Genomic DNA, 25,499 nt, shown 5'->3' with positions numbered 1-25,499 from the left:
GGAACAGCACGATGCTGCGCTCATGGGCCTGAGGGGACATTGGGGACACTGGGGACATCAGCATGGGGACATTGGGGACATCAGCATGGTGACATGGTGTCACCAGTGGAACAGCTCGATACCGCGCTCGTACACCTGCGGGGACATTGGGGACATCAGCCTGGGGACATTGGAGACACGGTGACACCAGCAGAACAGCGCGATGCCGCGCTCATAGGCCTGAGGGGACATTGGGGACACTGGGGACATCAGCATGGTGACATGGTGTCACCAGCGATGCCACGCTCGTAGGCCTGCGGGGACATTGGGGACACTGGGGACATCAGCATGGGGACACAGGGATATGGTGCCGGCACCGGAACAGCACGATGCCGCGCTCGTACATCTGTGGTGACATGGGGACACTGGGGACATGGGGACATTGGGGACACGGTGCCACCACCACACAGTGCAATGCCCCACCCGTGTGCCCATGGGGACACCCTCGTGAGGCACAGGGTCACTGCGGTGTCCCCAACTCCCTCCTGCGGTGTCCCCAGCACACTCCTGGGGTGTCCCCCCAACCCCTCCAGCCACAGGGTGCCCCCAACCCCTCTGGGTGCCCCCAACCCCTCTGGGTGTCCCCACCAACCCCTCTGGGTGTCCCCATCCCCCTGCTGTGCTGGGCTGTCCCTGCAGTGTCCCCAGGTGTCCCAGCTGTCCCTGCAGTGTCCCCATGTCACCTTGAAGCTGTCCTTGAAGTGGCCGTGCTCCTCCAGCTGTCCCAGCTGTCCCCACTGTCCCTGGCTGTCCCTTGTTGCCCCTTCAGTGTCCCCAGTGTCCCTGGCTGTCCCCATTGTCCTCAGTGTCCCCAGTGTCACCCTGAAGCCGTCCTCAAAGCAGCCGTGCTCCCCCAGCTCCCCCTGTTGTCCCAGCTGTCTCTGTCTGTCCCCATCTGTCCCCATCTGTCCCTGTCTGTCCCTGCAGTGTCCCCAGTGTCCCCATTGTCACCTTGAAGCTGTCCTCCAAGCGCCCGTGCTCCTCCAGCTCCCCCCGTTGTCCCAGCTGTCCCTGTCTGTCCCTGCAGTATCCCCGCTGTCCCCGGCTGTCCCTGCAGTGTCCCCAATGTCCCCAGTGCCACCTTGAAGCTGTCCTCGAAGCGCCCGTGCTCCTCCAGCTGTCCCAGCTCCTCCATTGTCCCTGGCTGTCCCCATCTGTCCCTGTCTGTCCCTGTCTGTCCCCGGCTGTCCCTGCAATGTCCCCAATGTCCCCATGTCACCTTGAAGCTGTCCTCGAAGCACCCGTGCTCCTCCAGCTGTCCCAGCTCCTCCATTGTCTCTGGCTGTCCCTGCAGTGTCCCTCTCTGTCCCTGTCTGTCCCCATCTGTCTCTATCTGTCCCCATCTGTCCCTGTCTGTCCCCAGCTGTCCCTGTCTGTCCCTGGCTGTCCCTGTAATGTCCCCAGTGTCCCCATTGTCACCCTGAAGCTGTCCTCCAAGCGCCCGTGCTCCTCCAGCTCCCCCTTTGTCCCAGCTGTCTCTGTCTGTCCCCAGCTGTCCCTGCAGTGTCCCCACAGTGTCCCCAGTGTCACCTTGAAGCTGTCCTCAAAGCGCCCGTGCTCCTCCAGCTGTCCCAGCTCCTCCATTGTCCCTGTCTGTCCCCATCTGTCCCCATCTGTCCCTGTCTGTCCCCAGCTGTCCCTGCAGTATCCCCGCTGTCCCCGGCTGTCCCTGCAGTGTCCCCAATGTCCCCAGTGTCACCTTGAAGCTGTCCTCGAAGTGCCCGTGCTCCTCCAGCTGTCCCAGCTCCTCCATTGTCCCTGTCTGTCTCTGGCTGTCCCTGTCTGTCCCCAGCTGTTCCTGCAGTGTCCCCAGTGTCCCCACTGTCACCCTGAAGCTGTCCTCCAAGCGCCCGTGCTCCTCCAGCTGTCCCAGCTCCTCCATTGTCCCTGTCTGTCTCTGGCTGTCCCTGTCTGTCCCCAGCTGTCCCTGCAGTGTCCCCATCTGTCCCTGTCTGTCTCTGGCTGTCCCTGTCTGTCCCCAGCTGTCCCTGCAGTGTCCCCAGTGTCCCCAGTGTCACCTTGAAGCTGTCCTCGAAGCGCCCGTGCTCCTCCAGCTCCCCCATTGTCCCAGCTGTCTCTGTCTGTCCCCAGCTGTCCCTGTCTGTCCCCAGCTGTCCCTGCAGTGTCCCAGCTGTCCCTGCAGTGTCCCCAGTGTCCCCAGTGTCACCTTGAAGCTGTCCTCGAAGCGCCCGTGCTCCTCCAGCAGCAGCGCGTAGTTGATGACGATCTGGGGGGTGGCGATGCGCAGGTCCAGGATGCGCTCGTACACACTGCGGGTGGACTGGGGACAGGGACAGGGACAGCAGGGGACACGGGGACAGCAGGGGACAGGGACAGGGACAGCAGGGGACACGGGGACAGCAGGGGACAGGGACAGGGACAGGGACAGCAGGGGACACGGGGACACGGGGACAGCAGGGGACAGAGACAGGGACACCAGGGGGACACAGGGACAGCAGGGGACAGGGACATAGGGACAGAGGGACAGCAGGGGACAGGGACAGAGACAGGGACACCAGGGGGACACGGGGACAGGGACAGGAGGGGACAGGGACAGAGACAGGAGGGGACAGGGACATGGGGGCAGAGGGACACCCGGAGGACATGGGGGACACCAGGGGGACATGGGGACAGAGGGACACCAGGGGGACATGGGGATAGGGACAGGAGGGGACAGGGACAGAGACGGGGACACCAGGGGACAGGGACATGGGGACACCAGGGAACACCAGGGGACAGGGACATGGGGGACAGGGACAGAGGGACACCCGGAGGACATGGGGGACAGCAGGGGGACATGGGGACAGAGGAGACAGGGACATGGGGACAGAGGGACACCAGGGGGACATGGGGATAGGGACAGGAGGGGATAGGGACAGGGACACCAGGGGACAGGGACAGGGACAGAGGGGACAGAGACAGGGACACCAGGAGGACATGGGGACACCAGGGGACAGGGACAGGGGGACAGCAGGGGACACCAGGGAACAGGGACAGGAGGGGACAGGGACAGGACAGGGACACCAGGGGAAAGGGAAAGGGACACGAGGATAGCAGGGGACAGGAGGGGACAGGGACATGGGGACAGAGACAAGGACACCAAGAGGACGTGGGGAACACCAGGGGACAGGGGGACAGGAGGGGACAGGACAGGGACACCAGCGTACAGGGAAAGGGACACAAGGACAGCAGGGGACAGCAGGGGACACCAAGGGACAGGGACACGAGGACACCAGGGGACAGCAGGAGGGTATGGGAACAGGGACAGGAGGGGACAGGGACACCAGGGGGACACGGGGACAGGGACAGAGGGGACAGGGAGACAGGGATGGGGACATGGGGACAGAGGGACACCAGGGCACAGCAGGGGAACACCAGGGGGACAGAGGGGACAGGGACAGGGATGGGGACAGGGATGGGGAGAGAGGGGACATGGGACAGGGAACATGAGGACACAGGACACAGATGGGGACAGAGAGAGGGACAGGGGGACACAGGGACACACGGACAGAGGGGACAGCAGGGTCACAGCCACGCCCAGCACCCCCGGACACAGTGGGGGATGGGCACACCACCACGTCCCCACGCCCACCCCACACCCCAGGTGTGCCCCGTGCCCAGCAGGGTCCCCAGGTGTCCCCTGAGGCCACCCAGGTGTCACCCATGCCCACCTCTGTGTCCCCAGGTGAGCCCCGGGTGCCCCCCACACCAACCCAGGTGTGTCCCAGCTCTTCCCAGGGGCCCTCAGGTGTCCCCCAAGCCCATCCCAATGTCCCCAGCTGTCCCCAGGTGTGTCCCCGTGTCCCCAGGTGTGTGCCCAGGTGTGCCCAGGCGCCCCAAGTGTATCCCCAGGTGTGCCCAGGTGTGTGCCCATGTCCCCAGGTGTGTGCCCAGGTGTGCCCAGGTACCCCAGGTGTATGCCCAGGTGTGTGTCCATGTCCCCAGCTGTCCCCAGGTGTGTGCCCATGTCCCCAGGTGTGCCCAGATACCCACAGGTGCCCAGGTGCCCACCTGGAAGGTGCCCAGGCTCTCCTCCAGGTCTGCCAGCATCGCCCACACCCATCCCCAGCTGTACTCAGGTGTATCCCCATGTCCCCAGGTGTACCCAGGTGTGTGCCCAGGTGTGTGCCCATGTACCCAGGTGTGTGCCCAGGTGTGTGCCCAGGTGTGTCCCCATGTCCCCAGATGTACCCAGGTGTGTGCCCAGGTGTGTCCCCATGTCCCCAGATGTACCCAGGTGTGTGCCCAGGTGTGTCCCCATGTCCCCAGGTGTACCCAGGTGTGCCCAGGTGTGTGCCCCGTTGCCCCAGGTGCCCAGGCTCTCCTCCAGGTCTGCCAGCATCGCCCACACCCATCCCCAGGTGTACCCAGGTATATCCCCATGTGCCCAGGTGTGTGCCCAGGTGTGTGCCCAGGTGCGTCCCCATGTCCCCAGGTGTACCCAGGTGCGTGCCCACCTGGAAGGTGCCCAGGCTCTCCTCCAGGTCTGCCAGCATCGCCCACACCCATCCCTGTGTGTCCCCAGCTGTATCCCCATGTACCCAGGTGTGTGCCCAGGTGTGTGCCCAGGTGTGCCCAGGTGTGTGCCCAGGTGCGTGCCCACCTGGAAGGTGCCCAGGCTCTCCTCCAGGTCTGCCAGCATCGCCCACACCCATCCCTGTGTGTCCCCAGGTGTATCCCCATGTACCCAGGTGTATCCCCAGGTGTGCCCAGGTGTGTGCCCAGGTGTGTGCCCAGGTGCGTGCCCACCTGGAAGGTGCCCAGGCTCTCCTCCAGGTCTGCCAGCATCGCCCACACCCTCAGGTTTTTGTAGAGCCGGTTCTGCACCGGCTCCGAGCTGTCGAAGTACTCGGCGCGGCGGGAGGGGAGGGCCGTGGCTTTCTGGGGCAAAAACGGGGGAAAACGGTAAAAATGGGGAAAAATGGGGAAATTGTGAAAATGGGGGGATGGGGAAAATGGGGGAAAATGGAAAAAAATGGGAGGAAATGGGGGAAAATTGAGGAAAAAAGGGAAAAAACAGAGGGAAAAAACGGGAGAAGGTGGGGGGGAAGTGAGAAAATGGGGGGGAAAAGGGGAAAAAGGGGGGGAAAGTTGAGGAAAAAAGGGGAAAAAACAGAAGAGAAAAACGGAGAAAAAGGGGGGGAAATTGAGGAAAAAAGGGGAAAAAACAGAAGAGAAAAACGGAGAAAAAGGGGGGGAAATTGAGGAAAAAAGGGGAAAAACCAGAAGAGAAAAACGGATAAAAAGGGGGGGAAATTGAGGAAAAAAGGGGAAAAAACAGAAGAGAAAAATGGAGAAAATGGGGGGGAAATGGGGGGGAAATTGAGGAAAAAAGGGGAAAAAACAGAAGAGAAAAATGGAGAAAATGGGGGGGGGGAAGGGGAGAAAATGGGGGGAAAAGGGGGGAAATGGGGAAAATTGTGAAAATCAGGAAAAATGGGGGAAATGGGGGGAATGGGGAAATGGGGAAGATGGGAGGAAACGGGGAAAAATTGAGGAAAAAAGGGGAAAAAACAGGAAAAAACAGAGGAAAAGATGGGGGGGAAGCGAGAAAATGGGGGGGAAAGGGGAAAAAGGGGGGGAAATTGAGGAAAAAAGGGGAAAAAACAGAAGAGGAAAACGGAGAAAAAGGGGAGGAAATTGAGAAAAAAAGGGAGAAAACAGAAGAGAAAAACAGATAAAAAGGGGGGGAAATTGAGAAAAAAAGGGGAAAAAACAGAAGAGAAAAATTGAGAAAATGGGGGGGGGAAGGGGAGAAAATGGGGGGAAAAGGGGGGAAATGGGGAAAATTGTGAAAATCAGGAAAAATGGGGGAAAAGGGGGAATGGGGAAAATGGGGAAATGGGGAAGATGGGAGGAAACAGGGAAAAATTGAGGAAAAAAGGGGGAAAAACAGGAAAAAACAGGGGAAAAGGGGGGGGAAGTGAGAAAATGGGGGAAAAAGGGGAAATTGGGGGGAAGAAGGGGGGGAATTGAGGAAAAAAGGAGAAAAAGAGTAAAAAAGAGAGAAAAAAGGAGCAGAAAAAAGGGGGAAAAGGGGAATAAGGGGGGAAGGAGGGAAATGGGGGAAAATGGGGGGAAAATGAGGAAAATTGGGAAATGGGTGAAAAATGGGGGAAAGGGGGAAAATTGGGTGAAATGGGGGGAAAACAGGGGAAATGGGGGGGAGAAGGGGGAAAATTGAGGAAAAAAGGAGAAAAAACAGTTAAAATAGAGAGAAAAAAGGGCAGAAAAAAGGGGGAAAAGAGGAATAAGGGGTGAGGAAGGGAAATGGGGGAAAACGGGAGGAATGATGAAAATGGGGGAATGGGGAAAATTTGGGGAATTGTGAAGATGGGGAAAATGGGGGAAAATGGGGAAAATTGAGGAAGAAGGGGGAAAAACAGGAAAAACAGGGAAAAAGGGGGGAAAAGGTGGGGAAAATGGGGAAATTGAGGAAAAAAGGAGAAAAAAGCAGTGAAAAAGAGAGAAAAAAAGGGCAGGGAAAAGGGCTTTCCTGCCTTTTGGGGTGCCTCATTTTTGGGGTGCCCATTTTTGGTGCCCCTGTTTCCAAGGTGCCATTTTCAAGGTGCTCTATTTTTGGGGTGCCCATTTTTTGGGTCCCCCCATTTTTGGGGTTCCCAATTTCCGGGGTGCCCGGTTGTTGGGGGTTCCCCTTTTTTGGGGTTCCCCATTTTCGGGGTGCTCGTTTTTTGGGGTCCCCCCGTTTTTGGGGTTTCCTGCTATTTGGGGTGCCTTATTTTTGGGGTGCCCCATTTTTGGGGTGTCCTATTTTTGGGTTCCCCATTTTCAGAGTGTCTGGGTTTTTTTGGGTTCCCCATTTGGGGGTGCCTGTTTTTGGGTTCCCCATTTTTTGGGTTCCCCATTTTTGGGGGTGCCCAATTTTTGGGTTCCCCGTGTCTGGTGCCCGTTTTTGGGGTTCCCCATTTTTTGGGTGCCCTGTTTTCGGGGTTCCCCCGTTTTTGGGGTGCCTGTTTTTGGTGCCCCTGTTTTTGGGGTTTCCTATTTCTGTAGTCTCCCCATTTTTGGGATGCCCATTTTTGTTGCCCCCGTTTTGGGGTGTCTGTGTTTGAGATGCCCATTTTTGGGGTTCCCCATTTTTAGGGCGCCCATTTTCAGGCTGCCCTGGTTTTAGGGTCCCTCCGTTTTTGGGGTGCCCGTTTTCGGGGTGCTCCATTTTCGGGGTTCCCTATTTCTGTGGTCTTCCCATTTTGGTGCCCCCATTTTCAGGGTTCTGTGTTTTTGGTGCCCTCGGTTTTGGGGTGTCCCATTTTTGGGGCCCCTCCGTTTTTGGGGTGCCCATTTGTGGTGCCCTTTTTGGTTTTAAGAGTCCCCCCCATTTGCGGGATTCCCCGTTTTTTGGGGTTCCCATTTTGTGGGTTCCCCATTTTTGGGGTTCCCTGTTTCTGTGGTCCCCCCATTTTTGGGGTTCCCATTTTCAGGCTCTCCCATTTTTAGGGTTCCCGTTTTGGGGGTTCCCCATTTTCTGGGTTCTCGATTTTTGGGGTCCCCCTGTTTTTGGGTTTCCCATTTTTGGGGTCCCCCACATTTTCAGGGTTCCCCATTTTTGGGGTCCCCCCCATTTTTGGGTTCCCCATTTTTTGGGGTTCCCCCCATTTTTTGGATTCCCCATTTTTGGGTCCCCCCATTTTCAGGGTTACCCATTTTTGGGGTCCCCCCATTTTTGGGTTCCCCATTTTTGGGGTCCCCCCATTTTCAGGGTTCCCCATTTTTGGGGTCCCCCCCATTTTTGGGTCCCCCATTTTCAGGGTTCCCCATTTTTGGGGTTCCCCATTTTTGGGGTTCCCCATTTTTGGGGTCCCCCCATTTTCAGGGTTACCCATTTTTGGGTCCCCCCATTTTCAGGGTTCCCCATTTTTGGGGTGCCCCCATTTTTGGGTTCCCCATTTTTGGGGTCCCCCCATTTTTGGGTTCCCCATTTTTGGGGTCCCCCCATTTTTGGGTTTCCCATTTTTGGGGTCCCCCACATTTTCAGGGTTCCCCATTTTCAGGGTTCCCCATTTTTTGGGTTCCCCATTTTTGGGGTCCCCCATTTTCAGGGTTCCCCATTTTTGGGGTCCCCCCATTTTTGGGTTCCCCATTTTTGGGGTGCCCCCATTTTCAGGGTTTCCCATTTTCAGGGTTCCCCATTTTTGGGGTCCCCCCCATTTTTGGGTTCCCCATTTTTTGGGTTCCCCGTTTTTGGGGTGCCCCTCACCCTGAGCACGGCGAGCGCCTCCTGGTGCCGCTGGTGCCGCAGCTCCAGCTCCCCGAACTCGCACCAGACGGCGGCGAGGTCCTCGACCCGACGGAACCGCACCCGGGTGGCGCGGGACAGGATGGACCTGGCCTGGGGACATTGGGGACATTGGGGACATCACTGGGGACATGGGGACACTGGGACAGGATGGACCTGGCCTGGGGACAGTGACAGGGACACTGGGGACATTGGGGACAGGATGGATCTGGCCTGGGGACATCAATGGGGACATCATTGGGGACATCACTGGGACATTGGGGACACTGGGACAGGGACAGGAACCGCACCCGGGTGGCGCGGGACAGGATGGACCTGGCCTGGGGACACTGGGGACACCATTGGGGACATTGGGGACAGGATGGACCTGGCCTGGGGACACTGGGGACACCATTGGGGACATTGGGGACAGGATGGACCTGGCCTGGGGACACTGGGGACAATGGGGACAGGGACACGGGGACTCAGGGGACAGGGGGACATTGGGGACAGGAGGGGGCAGCTCTGGGGCTCCCAGGCGGATCTGGGGGTATCACTCGGGTTTGGGGGTGTCCCAAGTGGGTTTTGGGGTGTCCCCGGGTTTGGGGGTGTCCCTCGGGGTTCAGGGGTCCCATGCAGGATTTGGGGTGTCCCAGGTGGGTTTTGGGGTGTCCCCAGGTTTGGGGTGTTCCAGGTAGGCCTGGGGGTGTCCCAGGATTTGGGGTGTCCCAAGTGGGTTTGGGGGTGTCCCAGGTGGGTTTGGGGTGTCCCAGGTGGGTTTGGGGGTGTCCCTCGGGGTTCAGGGATTCCATGCAGGATTTGGGGGTGTCCCAGGTGTGTTTGGGGGTGTCCCCAGATTTGGGGGTGTCCCAGGTGTGGTTGGGGGTGTCCCTCAGGACTTTGGTGTCCCCCAGGTTTGGGGTGTCCCAGGTGGGTTTGGGGTGTCCCTCAGGCGGGTTTTGGGGCGTCCCTCAGGATTTTGGGGTCCCCCAGGTTTGGGGTGTCCCAGGTGGGTTTGGGGTGTCCCAGGTGGGTCTGGGGTGCCCCTCAGGCGGGTTTTGGGGCGCCCCTCAGGATTTTGGGGTCCCCCAGCTCACGTCGTCCAGCTGCCCGTTGTCCTCGTAGAAGCGCGCGAACGCCACCCAGAGCTCGTGGGGGCGGCCGGTGGCGCGCTGGGGATCCACGGTGCGCACGGCCTCCGTGAAGGTCTGGATGATCTGGGACGGACACACGGACAAACGGACAGTCAGGGGACATGGGGACAGCCAGGGGACATTGGGGACAGTCAGGGGACACTGGGGACAGCCAGGGGACATTGGGGACAGTCAGGGGATAAAGGGACATTGGAGACATGGGGACAGCCAGGGGCGCTGGGGATCCACGGTGCGCACGGCCTCTGTGAACGTCTGGATGATCTGGGACAGACAGAGGGACAGGGGGACACTGGGGACATGGGGACAGCCAGGGGACACTGGGGACATTGGGGACACTGGGACAGCCAGGGGACAAAGGGACATTGGGGACATGGGGACAGCCAGGGGACATTGGGGACAGTCAGGGGACAAAGGGACATTGGGGACACTGGGACAGCCAGGGGACATTGGGGACATGGGGACAGCCAGGGGACATTGGGGACAGTCAGGGGACAAAGGGACATTGGGGACACTGGGACAGCCAGGGGACATTGGAGACATGGGGACAGCCAGGGGCGCTGGGGATCCACGGTGCGCACGGCCTCCGTGAACGTCTGGATGATCTGGGACGGACAGAGGGACATCAGGGGACATTGGGGACATGGGGACAGCCAGGGGACATTGGGGACAGTCAGGGGACAAAGGGACATTGGGGACAGCCAGGGGACAGTCAGGGGACAAAGGGACATTGGGGACATGGGGACAGCCAGGGGCGCTGGGGATCCACGGTGCGCATGGCCTCCGTGAACGTCTGGATGATCTGGGACAGACACACAGACATTGGGGACACTGGGGACAGCCAGGGGACACTGGGGACACTGGGGACAGTCAGGGGACAAAGGGACACTGGGGACATTGGGACAGCCAGGGGACATTGGGGACATGGGGACAGCCAGGGGCGCTGGGGATCCACGGTGCGCATGGCCTCCGTGAACGTCTGGATGATCTGGGACGGACACACGGACATTGGGGACACTGGGGACACTGGGGACAGTCAGGGGACATGGGGACAGCCAGGGGACATTGGGGACAGTCAGGGGACAAAGGGACATTGGGGACATGGGGACAGTCAGGGGCACTGGGGATCCACGGTGCGCACGGCCTCTGTGAACGTCTGGATGATCTGGGACAGACAGAGGGACAGGGGGACACTGGGGACATGGGGAGAGCCAGGGGACATTGGGGACAGTCAGGGGACAAAGGGACATTGGGGACATGGGGACAGCCAGGGGACAAAGGGACATTGGGGACATGGGGACAGCCAGGGGCGCTGGGGATCCACGGTGTGCACGGCCTCTGTGAACGTCTGGATGATCTGGGACAGACAGAGGGACATTGGGGACATTGGGGACATGGGGACAGCCAGGGGACATTGGGGACAGTCAGGGGACACTGGGGACAGTCAGGGGACAAAGGGACATTGGGGACATGGGGACAGCCAGGGGCGCTGGGGATCCACGGTGCGCACGGCCTCCGTGAACGTCTGGATGATCTGGGACGGACAGAGGGACATCAGGGGACATGGGGACATCAGGGGACAGCCAGGGGACATTGGGGACATGGGGACAGTCAGGGGACAATGGGGACATGGGGACACTGGGGACACAGAGAGACACGGGGACAGCCAGGGGACAGTGGGGGCATGGGAATGTTGGGGGCATCAGGGACACCAGGGGATAGTGGGGACAGCAGGGGACAATGGGGACAGTCAAGGGACAATAGGGACAGTCAGGGGACATCAGGGACACCAGGGGACAGTGGGGACAGCCAGGGGACAGTGGGGATGGGGGGACACTGGGGACATGGGGGTCACTGGGGATACGGTGGACATGGGGGGACACAGGGACAGCCAGGGCACGGCACAGTCGCCGCAACGCCACCACCCAAGCCCCCAAACCGCGCACCCCAAAACCCCCAAAGTGTCCCCGCTGGTGTCCCCCCCGGTGTCCCCCCCGGTGTCCCCCGGTGTGCCCTGACCTTGTCGGGCTGTCCCTGGTGCAGGGCCACCCTCTTGTGCCACTCGTGCACGTTGTGCGGGTTCTGGCGCAGCAGCACGCTGTTCAGCAGCAGCGGCCGCCGCGACATCAGCCGCTCGAAACGGGCCAGGCGCAGCTCCAGCTCCACCTCCTCTGCGGGGACACACAGGGTGACACGGGGTGACACGGGGTGACACAGGGTGACACGGGGTGACACAGGGTCACACGGGGTGACACAAAGTGACACAGAGTGACACAGGGTGACACAGGGTGACACAGTGACACAGGGTGACAGGGTGACACGGGGTGACACAGAGGGACACGGGGTCACACAGGGTGACACAGGGTGACACGGGGTGACACAGGGTCACACAAACTGACACAGAGTGACACAGGGTGACACAGGGTCACACAGGGTGACACAGGGTCAGGGGACACAGGCACAGTGCCATCAGGCGCTCGAAGCGGGCCAGGCGCAGCTCCAGCTCCACCTCCTCTGCGGGGACACACAGGGTGACACGGGGTGACACAGGGTGACACGGGGTGACACAGGGTGACACAGGGTGACACGGGGACACACAGGGTGACACAGGGTGACACGGGGTGACACGGGGTGACACGGGGTGACACAGGGTGACACAGGGACACGGAGACATGGGGTCAGAGAGGTGACACAGTGACACACAGCGACACACGGTGACACAGGGTCAGGGGACACGGGGACAAGTGGTCACATGGGGTGACACAGTGACACAGAGTGACACAGGGTGACACAGGGACATGGGGTCAGAGAGGTGACACAGTGACACAGGGTGACAGGGTGACACAGGGTGACACAGGGTCACACGGGGTCAGAGAGGTGACACAGGGTGACACAGAGTCAGACAAGGTCACAAGGGTGACACAGGGTGACACAGGGTCACAGGGGTGACAAAGGGTGACACAGGGTCAGACAAGGTCACAGGGGTCACACAGGGTCACGGGGGTGACAAAGGGTGACACAGGGTCACACAAGGTCACAAGGGTGACACAGGGTGACACAGGGTCAGACAAGGTCACACAGAGTAACACAGGGTCACAGGGGTGACAAAGGGTGACAGGGACACGGGGACACCCTGGGCACAGGGGTGCCCTGCCTGTTTTTGGGGTGCCCTGCCCAGTTTTGGGGTACCTCCCGGAGTTTTGGGGTGCCCTGCCCAGTTTTGGGGTACCCCCTGCAATTCTGGGGTCCCCCCCGTTTTCGGGGTGCCCCACATGCACCGTCCTGCCCATGGTTTAGGGTGCCCTGCCCAGTTTTGGGGTCCCCCTTGATTTTGGGGTCCCCCTTGTTTTCGGGGTTCCCTCCCCATTTTTGGGGTCCCCCTCACCATCCTGGCCCTGCCCCAGCTGTGCCTGCCCGTTTTTGGGGTGCTTTCCCCGTTTTTGGGGTTCCCTGCCCATTTTTCAGGTTTCTCTGCCCGTTTTTGGGGTTCCTCCCCATTTTTGGGGTGTTTCTCACCGTCCTGGCCCTGTCCCGGTTATCCCTGCCGGTTTTTGGGGTCCCTCTCACCGACCTGGCCCTGCCCCAGCTGTCCCTGCCCGTTTTTGGGGCTTCTCCCTCATTTTTGGGGTTCCCTCCCATTTTTTGGGGGGTTCCCTACTCATTTTTGGGGTTCTCTACTCGTTTATTTTGAGGTTCTCTACTCATTTTTGGGGTTCTCTGCTCGTTTTTTGGGGTTCCCTGCCCGTTTTTGGGGTGCTTTCCCCATTTTTGGGGTCCCTCTCACCGTCCTGCCCCTGTCCCAGCTGTCCCTGCCCATTTTTGGGGTTTCTCCCCCATTTTTTGGGGTTCCCTACTCATTTTTGGGGTTTCCTCCAATTTTTTGGGGTTCCCTACTTATTTTTGTGGTTCTCTGCTCATTTTTTGGGGTTCCCTGCCCGTTTTTGGGGTGCTTTCCCCATTTTTGGGGTCCCTCTCACCGTCCTGCCCCTGTCCCAGCTGTCCCTGCCCATTTTTGGGGTTTCTCCCCAATTTTTGGGGTTCCCTCCCATTTTTTGGGGGGTTCCCTACTCATTTTCTGCTCATTTTTTGGGGTTCCCTGCCCGTTTTTGGGGTTCTCTGCTTGTTTTTTGGGGTTCCCTGCCCGTTTTTGGGGTGCTTTCCCCATTTTTGGGGTCCCTCTCACCGTCCTGCCCCTGTCCCAGCTGTCCCTGCCCATTTTTGGGGTTTCTCCCCAATTTTTGGGGTTCCCTCCCATTTTTTGGGGGGTTCCCTACTCATTTTTGGGGTTCTCTGCTCGTTTTTTTGGGGTTCCCTGCCCGTTTTTGGGGTTTATCCCCCGTTTTTGGGGTTTCTCCCCCATTTTTGGGGTTTCTCCCCCATTTTTGTGGTTTCTGCCCCGTTTTTGTGGTTTCTCCCCCGTTTTTGGGGTCCCTCTCACCGTCCCGCCCCTGCCCCAGCTGTCCCTGCCCATTTTTGGGGTTTCTCCCCCGTTTTTGGGGCGCTTTCCCCATTTTTGGGGTGTTTCTCACCGTCCCGCCCCTGCCCCAGCTGTCCCTGCCCGTTTTTGGGGTTTCTCCCCCGTTTTTGGGGTGTTTCTCACCGTCCTGGCCCTGCCCCAGCTGTCCCTGCCCATTTTTGGGGCGCTTTCCCCGTTTTTGGGGTGTTTCTCACCGTCCTGGCCCTGCCCCAGCTGCGCCTGCGTGTCCAGCAGGGCGGCGATCACGCTCTCCTCGAAGCGCGCGTAGCTGTCGAACACCTGCGTGAAATCGCGCACCGTCATCACCGTCTGCACGGCCTCCTCGTACACGTCCCGGGCCTGGAACGGGACAAAAACGGGATAAATGTCGGGGTTAAAGGGCTAACGGGGTCATCACCGTCTGCACAGCCTCCTCGTACACGTCCCGGGCCTGGAACGGGACAAAAACGGGATAAATGTCGGGGTTAAAGGGTTAACGGGGTCATCACCGTCTGCACGGCCTCCTCGTACACGTCCCGGGCCTGGAACGGGACAGAAACGGGATAAAAACGTTAACGGGGCCACCACCGTCTGCACGGCCTCCTCGTACACGTCCCGGGCCTGGAACGGGACAGAAACGGGATAAAAACGGGATAAAAATGGGGTTAAAAGGGTTAACGGGGCCACCACCATCTGCACGGCCTCCTCGTACACGTCCCGGGCCTGGAACGGGATAAAAACGGGATAAAAACGGGATAAAACTGGGGTTAAAGGGTTAACGGGGTCATCACCGTCTGCACGGCCTCCTCGTACACGTCCCGGGCCTGGAACGGGACAGAAACGGGATAAATGTCGGGGTTAAAAGGGTTAACAGGGTCATCACCGTCTGCACGGCCTCCTCGTACACGTCCCGGGCCTGGAACGGGATAAAAAATACCGGGGTTAAAAGGGTTAACGGGGCCATCACTGTCTGCACGGCCTCCTCGTACACGTCCCGGGCCTGGAACGGGATAGAAACGGGATAAACTGGGATAAAATGGGATAAACTGGGATAAACCGGGATCAACCGGGATAAACCGGGATCAGCCGGGATAAACTGGGATAAACCGGGATAAACTGGAATAAATCCTGATAAACTGGGATAAACTGGAATAAATCCTGATAAACTGGGATAAACTGGCATAAACCGGGATAAACCGGGATAAACCGGGATAAACCGGGATAAACTGGGATAAACCGGGATCAACTGGGATAAAATGGGATAAACTGGGATAAACTGGGATAAAATGGGATAAAATGGGGTAAACTGGGATAAACTGGGATAAACTGGGATAAACCGGGATAAACCGGGATAAACCGGGATAATATGGGGTAAACTGGGATAAACCGGGATAAACCGGGATAAACCGGGATAAACCGGGATAAAATGGGGTAAACTGGGATAAACCGGGATAAACTGGGATAAACCGGGATAAAATGGGATAAAATGGGGTAAACTGGGATAAAATGGGATAAACTGGGATAAACCGGGATAAACTGGGATAAACTGGGATAAACTGGGGTAAACTGGGATAAACTGGGATAAAATGGGATAAAATGGGGTAAACTGGGATAAACTGGGATAAACTGGGATAAACCGGGATAAACCGGGGACAGGGGATGGGGACAGGGGTGGCGCTGGGTGGGGACAGGGACTGGGATGGCAGCTGGGGACAGGGAGTGGCAGTCAGGGACAGGTGTGTCACACCCAGGTGTGTCAGTCTGCCCAGGTGTGTCACACCCAGCTGTGTCAGTCTGTCCAGGTGTGTCAGTCTGTCCAGCTGTGTCAGTCTGCCCAGGTGTGTCAGTCTGCCCAGGTGTGTCAGTCTGTCCAGCTGTGTCAGTCTGTCCAGGTGTGTCAGTCTGCCCAGGTGTGTCAGTCTGTCCAGCTGTGTCAGTCTGTCCAGGTGTGTCACACGCAGGTGTGTCAGTCTGTCCCCCCCAGGTGTCCCCAGGTGTGTCCCACACCTTCTCCAGGTGGCCACAGCGCACATAGCAGTCGGCCAAGGCCCCTCAGGTGTGTCAGTCTGTCCCACCCAGGTGTCCCAGGTGTCCCCAGGTGTGTCCCCCCCAGGTGTGTCAGTCTGTCCCAGGTGTGTCCCCCCCAGGTGTCCCCAGGTGTGTCACTCCCCCCCAGGTGTGTCCCTCACCTTCTCCAGGTGGCCACAGTGCACATAGCAGTTGGCCAGGGTCCCCCAGGTGTGTCAGTCTGTCCAGGTGTGTCCCCCCCAGGTGTGTCAGTCTGTCCAGGTGTGTCAGTCTGTCCAGGTGTGTCAGTCTGTCTCCCCCAGGTGTCCCCAGGTGTGTCAGTCTGTCCCCCCCAGGTGTGTCAGTCTGTCCCCCCCAGGTGTGTCCCTCACCTTCTCCAGGTGCCCGCAGCGCACGTAGCAGTCGGCCAGGGCACCCCAGGTGTGTCAGTCTGTCCAGGTGTGTCAGTCTGTCCCAGGTGTGTCAGTCTGTCCCCCCCAGGTGTGTCAGTCTGTCCCAGGTGTGTCCCCCCCAGGTGTGTCAGTCTGTCCAGGTGTGTCAGTCTGTCCCAGGTGTGTCAGTCTGTCCAGGTGTGTCAGTCTGTCCCCCCCAGGTGTCCCCAGGTGTGTCCCTCACTCACCTTCTCCAGGTGCCCGCAGCGCACGTAGCAGTCGGCCAGGGCACCCCAGGTGTGTCAGCCTGTCCCAGGTGTGTCAGTCTGTCCAGGTGTGTCAGTCTGTCCCCCCCAGGTGTGTCAGTCTGTCCAGGTGTGTCAGTCTGTCCCAGGTGTGTCAGTCTGTCCAGGTGTGTCAGTCTGTCCCCCCCAGGTGTGTCAGTTTGTCCCCCCCAGGTGTGTCAGTCTGTCCAGGTGTGTCAGTCTGTCCCAGGTGTGTCAGTCTGTCCAGGTGTGTCAGTCTGTCCCCCCCAGGTGTGTCAGTCTGTCCCCCCCAGGTGTGTCAGTCTGTCCAGGTGTGTCAGTCTGTCCCAGGTGTGTCAGTCTGTCCAGGTGTGTCAGTCTGTCCCCCCCAGGTGTGTCAGTCTGTCCCCCCCAGGTGTGTCCCTCACTCACCTTCTCCAGGTGCCCACAGCGCACGTAGCAGTCGGCCAGCGCCCCCCAGAGCCGGCCCCGCTGGTCGGTGAAGCGCGTGAGCCCCCCCCGGATGATGCCCCCGGCGTCCAGCGAGCGCACGCGGTCGGGGTGCTGGGACAGCAGCTCGCACAGTTCCTGCCATAACTGAGAGAAAATGGGGTTAGAAATCCCAAAACTGCCCTAAATGCACCCAAAAACTGCCCCAAATCCAGCCCGGGGTGCTGGGACAGCAGCTTGCACAGCTCCTGCCAGAGCTGAGAGAAAATGGGGGTTAGGAACCCCAAAACTGCCCCAAATGCACCCAAAAACTGCCCCAAAACTGCCCTGGGGTGCTGGGACGGCAGCTCGCAGAGCTCCTACCAGAGCTGAGAGAAAATGGGGTTAGAGATCCTAAATCCACCCTAAATCCACCCAAAAACTGCCCCAAAACTGCCCTGGGGTGCTGGGACAGCAGCTCGCAGAGTTCCTGCCAGAGCTGAGAGAAAATGGGGTTAGAGATGCCCCAGGTGCATCCCAGGTACCCCCAGGTGCATCCCAGGTGTGCCCAGGTGCCCCTGAGATGTCCCCAGGTGTGCCCAGGTACCCCCAGGTGCATCCCAGGTGTGCCCAGGTGCCCCCGAGATGTCCCCAGGTGTGCCCAGGTACCCTCAGGAGCCCTGTGCCCCCCCCACCATGTACGTCCAAGTGTGCCCAGGTACCTCCAGGTGCCCCCAGCTGTCTCCAGGTACCCTCCCCAGGTGTGCCCAGCTACCCCCAGGTACCCCCATGCCTCCCCAGACGGCCCCCAGGTACTCCCAGGTGCTCCCCCAGGTGCCCCCCCAGGTGTGCCCAGGTACCCCAGGTGCCCCCCCAGGTACCCCCAGGTGCCCCCAGGTGCCCCCAGGTGCCCACCTGGTAGTTGGACTTGCCCTGGCGGGACACGAAGCGCTCGTCGTTCACCAGCCGGGCCAGAACCTGCGCGGCCTCGTCCAGGCGGCCCACGGAGCGCAGGTACGACACGTACTGCTCTGCCTCCTCTGGGCACAGCTGGGGACAGAGGGACAACAGTGTCACCTGTGTGCCACCTGTGTCACCTGTGTCACCTGTGTGTCACCTGTGTCATCTGTGTCACCTGTGTGTCACCTGTGTGCCAACTGTGTCACCTGTGTGCCACCTGTGTCACCTGTGTCACCTGTGTGCCAACTGTGTCACCTGAACCCCATCTGAGTCCCCACGGAGCGCAGGTACGACACGCACTGCTCTGCTTCCTCTGGGCATAACTGGGGATAGAGGGACACCTGTGTGTCACCTGTGTGTCACCTGTGTGACCTGAACCCCATCTGAGTCACCTGTGTCACCTCAGTGTCACCTGTGTGCCAACTGTGTCACCTGAACCCCATCTGAGCCCCCACGGAGCACAGGTACGACACGCACTGCTCTGCTTCCTCTGGGCATAACTGGGGATAGAGGGACACCTGTGTCACCTGTGTGTCACCTGAGTGACACCTGTGTGTCACCTGTGTGCCACCTGTGTCACCTGTGTCACCTGAACCCCATCTGAGCCCCCACGGAGCGCAGGTACGACACGTACTGCTCTGCTTCCTCTGGGCATAACTGGGGATGGCAATGTCACCTGTGTGTGTGTGTGTGCCCAGGTGAGTGTGTGTGCCCAGGTGAGTGCCCAGCTATACCCAGGTGTGCCATACCTTGAGGAACCTCCTGAAGACGCGCACGGTGGTCTCGGGCAGTGGGGGTGTGTGTGCGTGTGTGTGCCCAGGTGTGCCCAGGTGAGTGCCCGCTGGGCCCAGGTGTGCCATACCTTGTGGAACCTCCTGAAGACGCGCACAGCAGTCTCGGGCAGCGGGTGGCACCGCACGAAGCTCAGGTGTGTGTGTGTGCCCAGGTGTGCCCAGGTGAGTGCCCAGGTGTGCCCAGGTGTGCCATACCTTGAGGAACCTCCTGAAGACGCGCACGGCGGTCTCAGGCAGCGGGTGTGTGTGTGTGTGTGCCCAGGTGAGTGCCAAGCTGTGCCCAGGTGAGTGCCCAAGTGTGCCCAGGTGAGTGCCCAGTGTGTGCCCAGGTGAGTGCCCAGTGTGTGCCCAGGTGCCCCCAGGTGAGTGCCCAGGTGTGCCCAGGTGAGTGCCCAGGTGAGTGCCCAAGTGTGCCCAGGTGAGTGCCCAGTGTGTGCCCAGGTGTGCCATACCTTGAGGAACCTCCTGAAGACGCGCACGGCAGTCTCGGGCAGGGGGGATGTGTGCGTGTGTGCCCAGGTGAGTGCACAGGTGTGCCCAGGTGTGCCCAGGTGAGTGCCCAGGTGTGCTCCCAGGTGAGTGCCCAGTGTGTGCCCAGGTGTGCCCAGGTGTGCCATACCTTGTGGAACCTCCTGAAGATGCGCACAGCAGTCTCGGGCAGCAGGTGTGGATGTGTGTGTGTACCCGGGTGTGCCCAGGTGAGTGCCCAGATGAGTGCCCAGGTGTGCCCAGGTGTGCCATACCTTGAGGAACCTCCTGAAGATGTGCACGGCGGTCTCAGGCAGCGGGTGCGTGTGCCCAGGTGAGTGCCCAGCTGTGCCCAGGTGAGTGTGCCCAGGTGAGTGCCCAGCTGTACCCAGGTGTGCCCAGGTGTGCCCAGGTGTGCCATACCTTGAGGAAGCGCCTGAAGACGCGCACGGCGGTCTTGGGCAGCGGGTGTGTGTGTGCCCAGGTGAGTGCCAAGCTGTGCCCAGGTGAGTGCCCAGGTGTGCCCAGGTGAGTGCCCAGGTGAGTGCCCAAGTGTGCCCAGGTGAGTGCCCAGTGTGTGCCCAGGTGCGCCATACCTTGAGGAACCTCCTGAAGACGCGCACGGCAGTCTCGGGCAGGGGGGATGTGTGTGTGTGTGCCCAGGTGAGTGCCCAGGTGTGCCCAGGTGTGCCCAGGTGAGTGCCCAGGTGTGCTCCCAGGTGAGTGCCCAGGTGAGTGCCCAGGTGTGCTCCCAGGTGAGTGCCCAGGTGTGCCCAGGTGTGCCATACCTTGAGGAACCTCCTGAAGACGCGCACGGCGGTCTCGGGCAGCGGGTGTGTGTGTGTGTGTGCCCAGGTGAGTGCCCAGATGAGTGCCCAGGTGTGCCCAGGTGTGCCCAGGTGTGCCATACCTTGAGGAACCTCCTGAAGACGCGCACGGCGGTCTCGGGCAGCGGGTGTGGGTGTGTGTGTGTCCAGGTGTGTGTGTGTGCCCAGGTGAGTGCCCAGGTGAGTGCCCGCTGGGCCCAGGTGTACCCAGCTGTACCCAGGTGTGTGTGCCCAGGTGAGTGCCCAGGTGAGTGCCCAGGTGCCCCCAGGTGTGCCATACCTTGAGGAACCTCCTGAAGACGCGCACGGCGGTCTCGGGCAGCGGGTGGCGCCGCACGAAGCTCAGGTAGGGCGGCCAGAGGCGCCGGTGCTGCGTGATGGGCAGCGCCCGCAGCGCCCGGTCAAAGGTGCGGCGCGTGCGGGTGATGCGGCCCTGCTCGGCCAGGAACTGGCAGTAATCCAGCCAGATCCGCGGCATCTGGGGACAGAAAGGACATTGGGGACATCAATGGGGACACTGGGGGCAGTGAGGGGCACTGGGGACACCAGGGACATTGGGGACACTGGGAATACTGGGGGACATTGGGGACAGGAACTGGCAGTAATCCAGCCAGATCCGCGGCATCTGGGGACAGAAAGGACATTGGGGACATCAATGGGGACACTGGGGACATTAATGGGGACATTGGGGATATCAGGGATATTGAGGACATCACAGCCACTGGGGACATGGGGACACAGGGGACAGGAACTGGCAGTAATCCAGCCAGATCCGTGGCATCTGGGGACACAGGGGACATCAATGGGGACATTAATGGGGACATTGGGGACAGTGAGGGGCATTGGGGACACCAGGGACACTGGGGACACTGGGAATACTGGGGACATTGGGGACAGGAACTGGCAGTAATCCAGCCAGATCCGCGGCATCTGGGGACACCAATGGGGACATCAATGGGGACATTGGGGACATTAATGGGGACATTGGGGACACCAGGGACACTGGAGACATTGGGAATACTGGGGGACATTGGGGACAGGAACTGGCAGTAATCCAGCCAGATCCGCGGCATCTGGGGACACAGGGGACATTAATGGGGACATTAATGGGGACGCTGGGGACAGTGAGGGGCACTGGGGACACCAGGGACATTGGGGACACTGGGAATACTGGGGACACTGGGGACAGGAACTGGCAGTAATCCAGCCAGATCCGCGGCGTCTGGGGACACCAATGGGGACATCAATGGGGACACTGGGGACAGCCAGGGGACATCACAGACATTGGGGACATCATTGGGGACATCATTGGGGACATTGGGGACACAGCGACCCGGCCCTGCTCGGCCAGGAACTGGCAGTAATCCAGCCAGATCCGCAGCGTCTGGGGACACCAATGGGGACATCAATGGGGACATTAATGGGGACACTGGGGACGGTGAGGGACATTGGGGACACCAGGGACATTGGGGGCATTGGGAACACTGGGGGACATTGGGGACAGGAACTGGCAGTAATCCAGCCAGATCCGCGGCATCTGGGGACAGAAAGGACATTGGGGACATCAATGGGGACACTGGGGACATCAATGGGGACATTGGTGATATCAGGGATATTGGGGACATCACAGACACTGGGGACATGGGGACACAGGGGACAGGAACTGGCAGTAATCCAGACAGATCCGTGGCATCTGGGGACACAGGGGACATCAATGGGGACATTAATGGGGACATTGGGGACAGTGAGGGGCATTGGGGACATCAGGGACACTGCAGACATTGGGAATACTGTGGGACATTAGGGACAGGAACTGGCAGTAATCCAGCCAGACCCGCAGCATCTGGGGACACAGGGGACATCAATGGGGACACCAATGGGGACACTGGGGACATTAACGGGGACACTGGGGACAGCCAGGGGACACTGGGGACATGGGGACAGCAATGGGGACATTGGGGACACCGTGGACCGCAGTGACCCCACCCAGCTGTGATCCGCTGTCCAGGAGGGGGTGGAGCCGCCCCAGGGTGGCAGTGCCCTCCCCGTGTCCCCAAAGCCCGGGTCCCCTGTGCCCCATGTCCCCAAACCCCGTGTCACCTGTGCCCCCTGTCACCTGTGCCCCATGTCCCCTGTGCCCCATGTCCCCTAACCCCGTGTCACCTGTGCCCCATGTCCCCAAACTCCGTGTCACCTGTGCCCCATGTCCCCTGTGCCCCGTGTCCCGTGTCCCCAAACCCCGTGTCCCCTGTGCCCCATGTCCCCAAACCCCGTGTCACCACTGCCCCTCGTGTCCCCTGTGCCCTGTGCCCCCTCTGTGCTTGTCCCCACCACGTCCCCCTCATGTCCCCATCACCTGGTCCCATGTCCCCATGTCCTGTGTCCCCACTGCCCCACCCACGTCCCCATTGCCCCTCTGTGTGCCCATCACCTGTGTCTCTCATGTCCCCATGTCCCCTCTGTGTCCCCATCACCTCCCTGCCCTGTGTCCCTCTCGTGTCCCCATGTCCTCTCTGTGTCCCCACGTCCCATTCCTGTCCCCCACGTCCCCGCTATGTCCCCGTCACCTCCCTGCCCTGTGTCCCCATGTCCCACTCGTGTCCCCATGTCCCGTGTGCCCATCACCTGCATCCTATGTCCCTCATGTCCCCATCACCTGTGTCCTGTGTCTCCATGTCCCCAGGTGTCCCCCCCAGCTATCCCATGGCTCTGGGTGTTCCAGGTGTCCCCACACCCCCAGCTGTCCCCCCAGGTGTCACCACATCCCCAGCTGTCCCCTCATGTCCCCAGGTGTCCCCAGGTGTGTCTCACCTTGCGCATGAACACCAGCGCTCTCTCGTGCACAGCATTGTCCCCTCACACCCCCAGGTGTCCCCTCACACCCCCAGGTGTCCCCAGGTGTCCCCATGTCCCCCCAGGTGTCCCCAGGTGTCCCCTCACACCCCCAGGTGTCCCAGGTGTCCCCATGTCCCCAGGTGTGTCTCACCTTGTGCATGAACACCAGCACTTTCTCGTGCACGGCATTGTCCATTCACACCCCCAGGTGTCCCCTCACACCCCCAGGTGTCCCAGGTGTCCCCATGTCCCCAGGTGTCCCAGGTGTCCCCATGTCCCCCCAGGTGTCCCCTCACACCTCCAGGTGTCCCCATGTCCCCAGGTGTCCCCAGGTGTCCCCATGTCCCCAGGTGTGTCTCACCTTGTGCATGAACACCAGCGCTCTCTCGTGCACGGCGTTGTCCCCTCACACCCCCAGGTGTCCCCATGTCCCCAGGTGTCCCAGGTGTCCCCATGTCCCCCCAGGTGTCCCCTCACACCTCCAGGTGTCCCCATGTCCCCAGGTGTGTCTCACCTTGTGCATGAACACCAGCGCTCTCTCGTGCACGGCGTTGGCCTCCTCGAAGGCGGGGTCAGAGGGACAGCGACCTTTGACCTGGGCCCGGCGCTGCCGCAGGTACTGGTACCACAGCTTGTAACTGGAATGGGGACACACCTGTCACACCTGTCACCTGTCACACCTGTCACCTGTCACACCTGTCATCAGTGTCACTGACACCCCTGTCACACCTGCTGCAGGTACTGGTACCACAGCTTGTAACTGGGGACACAGGTGTGACAGGTGTGACACTGGTGTGACACAGGTGTGACACAGGTGTGACACCCATCATCAGTGTCACTGACACACCTGTCACCCAACACCCCTAACACACCTATCACAGGTACTGGTACCACAGCTTGTAACTGGGGACACAGGTGTGACAGGTGTGACACAGGTGTGACACAGGTGTGACACAGGTGTGACAGGTGTGACACAGGTGTGACACAGGTGTGACAGGTGTGACACCTGTCATCAGTGTCACTGACACACCTGACAGCCCCGACATCCCTGAAACAGGAACTGGTACCACAGCTTGTAACTGGGGACAGGTGTGACACAGGTGTGACACAAGTGTGACACCCATCATCAGTGTCACTGACATACCTGACACCCCTGCTGCAGGTACTGGTACCACAGCTTGTAACAGGAATGGGGACACACCTGTCACCTGTCACACCTGTCACATCTGTCATCAGTGTCACTGACACCCCTGACACACCTGCTGCAGCTACTGGTACCACAGCTTGTAACTGGAATGGGGACACACCTGTCACCTGCCACACCTGTCACCTGTCACCAGTGTCACTGACACCCGACAGCCCTGCCGCAGGTACTGGTACCACAGCTTGTACCTGGGGACAGAGGGGGCACACCTGTCACCTGTCACACCTGTCACACATGTCATCCACGTCACTGACACACCTGCCGCAGGTACCGGTACCACAGCGTGTAACTGGGGACACAGGGGACACACCTGTCACATCTGTCATCAGTGTCACTGACACACCTGTCGCCCAACACACCCCTGACACACCTGTCACAGGTACTGGTACCACAGCTTGTAACGGGAATGGGGACACAGGCGTGACACAGGTGTGACAGGTGTGACACCTGTCATCAGTGTCACCGACACCCCTGACACACCTGTCACAGGTACTGGTACCACAGCTAGTAACGGGAATGGGAACACACCTGTCACCTGTCACACCTGTCACCACTGTCACTGACACCCCTGACACACCTGACACAGGTACTGGTACCACAGCTTGCACCTGGGGACAGAGGGGACACACCTGTCACCTGTCACACCCGTCATCAGTGTCACTGACACACCTGTCACAACTGTCACCCAACACCCCTGACACCCCCAACACACCTATCACAGGTACTGGTACCACAGCTTGTAACTGGGGACACAGGTGTGACACAGGTGTGACACCTGTCATCAGTGTCACCGACACCCCTGACGCACCTGTCACAGGTACTGGTACCACAGCTAGTAACGGGAATGGGAACACACCTGTCACCTGTCACCTGTCACACCTGTCACCTGTCACCACTGTCACTGACACCCCTGACACACCTGTCACAGGTACTGGTACCACAGCTTGTAACGGGAATGGGAACACACCTGTCACCTGTCACACCTGTCACCACTGTCACTGACACCCCTGGCACACCTGACACAGGTACCGGTACCACAGCTTGTACCTGGGGACAGAGGGGACACACCTGTCACCTGTCACACCCGTCATCAGTGTCACTGACACACCTGTCACACCTGTCCCCCAACATCCCTGACACCCCCAACACACCTATCACAGGTACTGGTACCACAGCTTGTAACTGGGGACACAGGCGTGACGCAGGTGTGACACAGGTGTGACAGGTGTGACACCTGTTATCAGTGTCACAGACACCCCTGTCACACCTGCTGCAGGTACTGGTACCACAGCTTGTAACTGGAATGGGGACACAGGTGTGACACAGGTGTCACCAGGGTCACCTGTCACCAGTGTCACTGACACACCTGACACCCCTGCTGCAGGTACTGGTACCACAGCTTGTACCTGGGGACACAGGTGACACACACGTCACACCTGACACCTGTCACACATGT

General features: G+C 59.9%; 1 protein-coding gene across 1 annotated transcript in view; it reads right to left on the bottom strand.

The window, feature by feature from the left end:
- XAB2 (XPA binding protein 2) overlaps window positions 1-25,499 on the bottom strand; it is a 45,052-nt gene that overhangs the window by 13,443 nt on the left and 6,110 nt on the right. Inside the window, exons 3-12 of the mRNA XM_058042624.1 lie at window positions 23,354-23,477; window positions 20,285-20,482; window positions 17,871-18,005; window positions 16,959-17,123; window positions 14,098-14,242; window positions 11,446-11,597; window positions 9,373-9,492; window positions 8,258-8,389; window positions 4,789-4,920; window positions 2,207-2,320 (exon numbers count right to left, since the gene is read on the bottom strand). Coding sequence (XP_057898607.1) covers window positions 2,207-2,320; window positions 4,789-4,920; window positions 8,258-8,389; window positions 9,373-9,492; window positions 11,446-11,597; window positions 14,098-14,242; window positions 16,959-17,123; window positions 17,871-18,005; window positions 20,285-20,482; window positions 23,354-23,477 — 1,417 coding nt within the window. The remainder of the gene's footprint in view (window positions 1-2,206; window positions 2,321-4,788; window positions 4,921-8,257; window positions 8,390-9,372; window positions 9,493-11,445; window positions 11,598-14,097; window positions 14,243-16,958; window positions 17,124-17,870; window positions 18,006-20,284; window positions 20,483-23,353; window positions 23,478-25,499) is intronic.

Source organism: Melospiza georgiana, chromosome 32, assembly GCF_028018845.1.
Source record: "Melospiza georgiana isolate bMelGeo1 chromosome 32, bMelGeo1.pri, whole genome shotgun sequence".
In the NCBI taxonomy this organism is placed as follows: domain Eukaryota; kingdom Metazoa; phylum Chordata; class Aves; order Passeriformes; family Passerellidae; genus Melospiza; species Melospiza georgiana.
The sequence above is the reverse complement of the archived record's forward strand: the minus strand, read 5'-3'. Positions and strand labels throughout refer to the sequence as shown.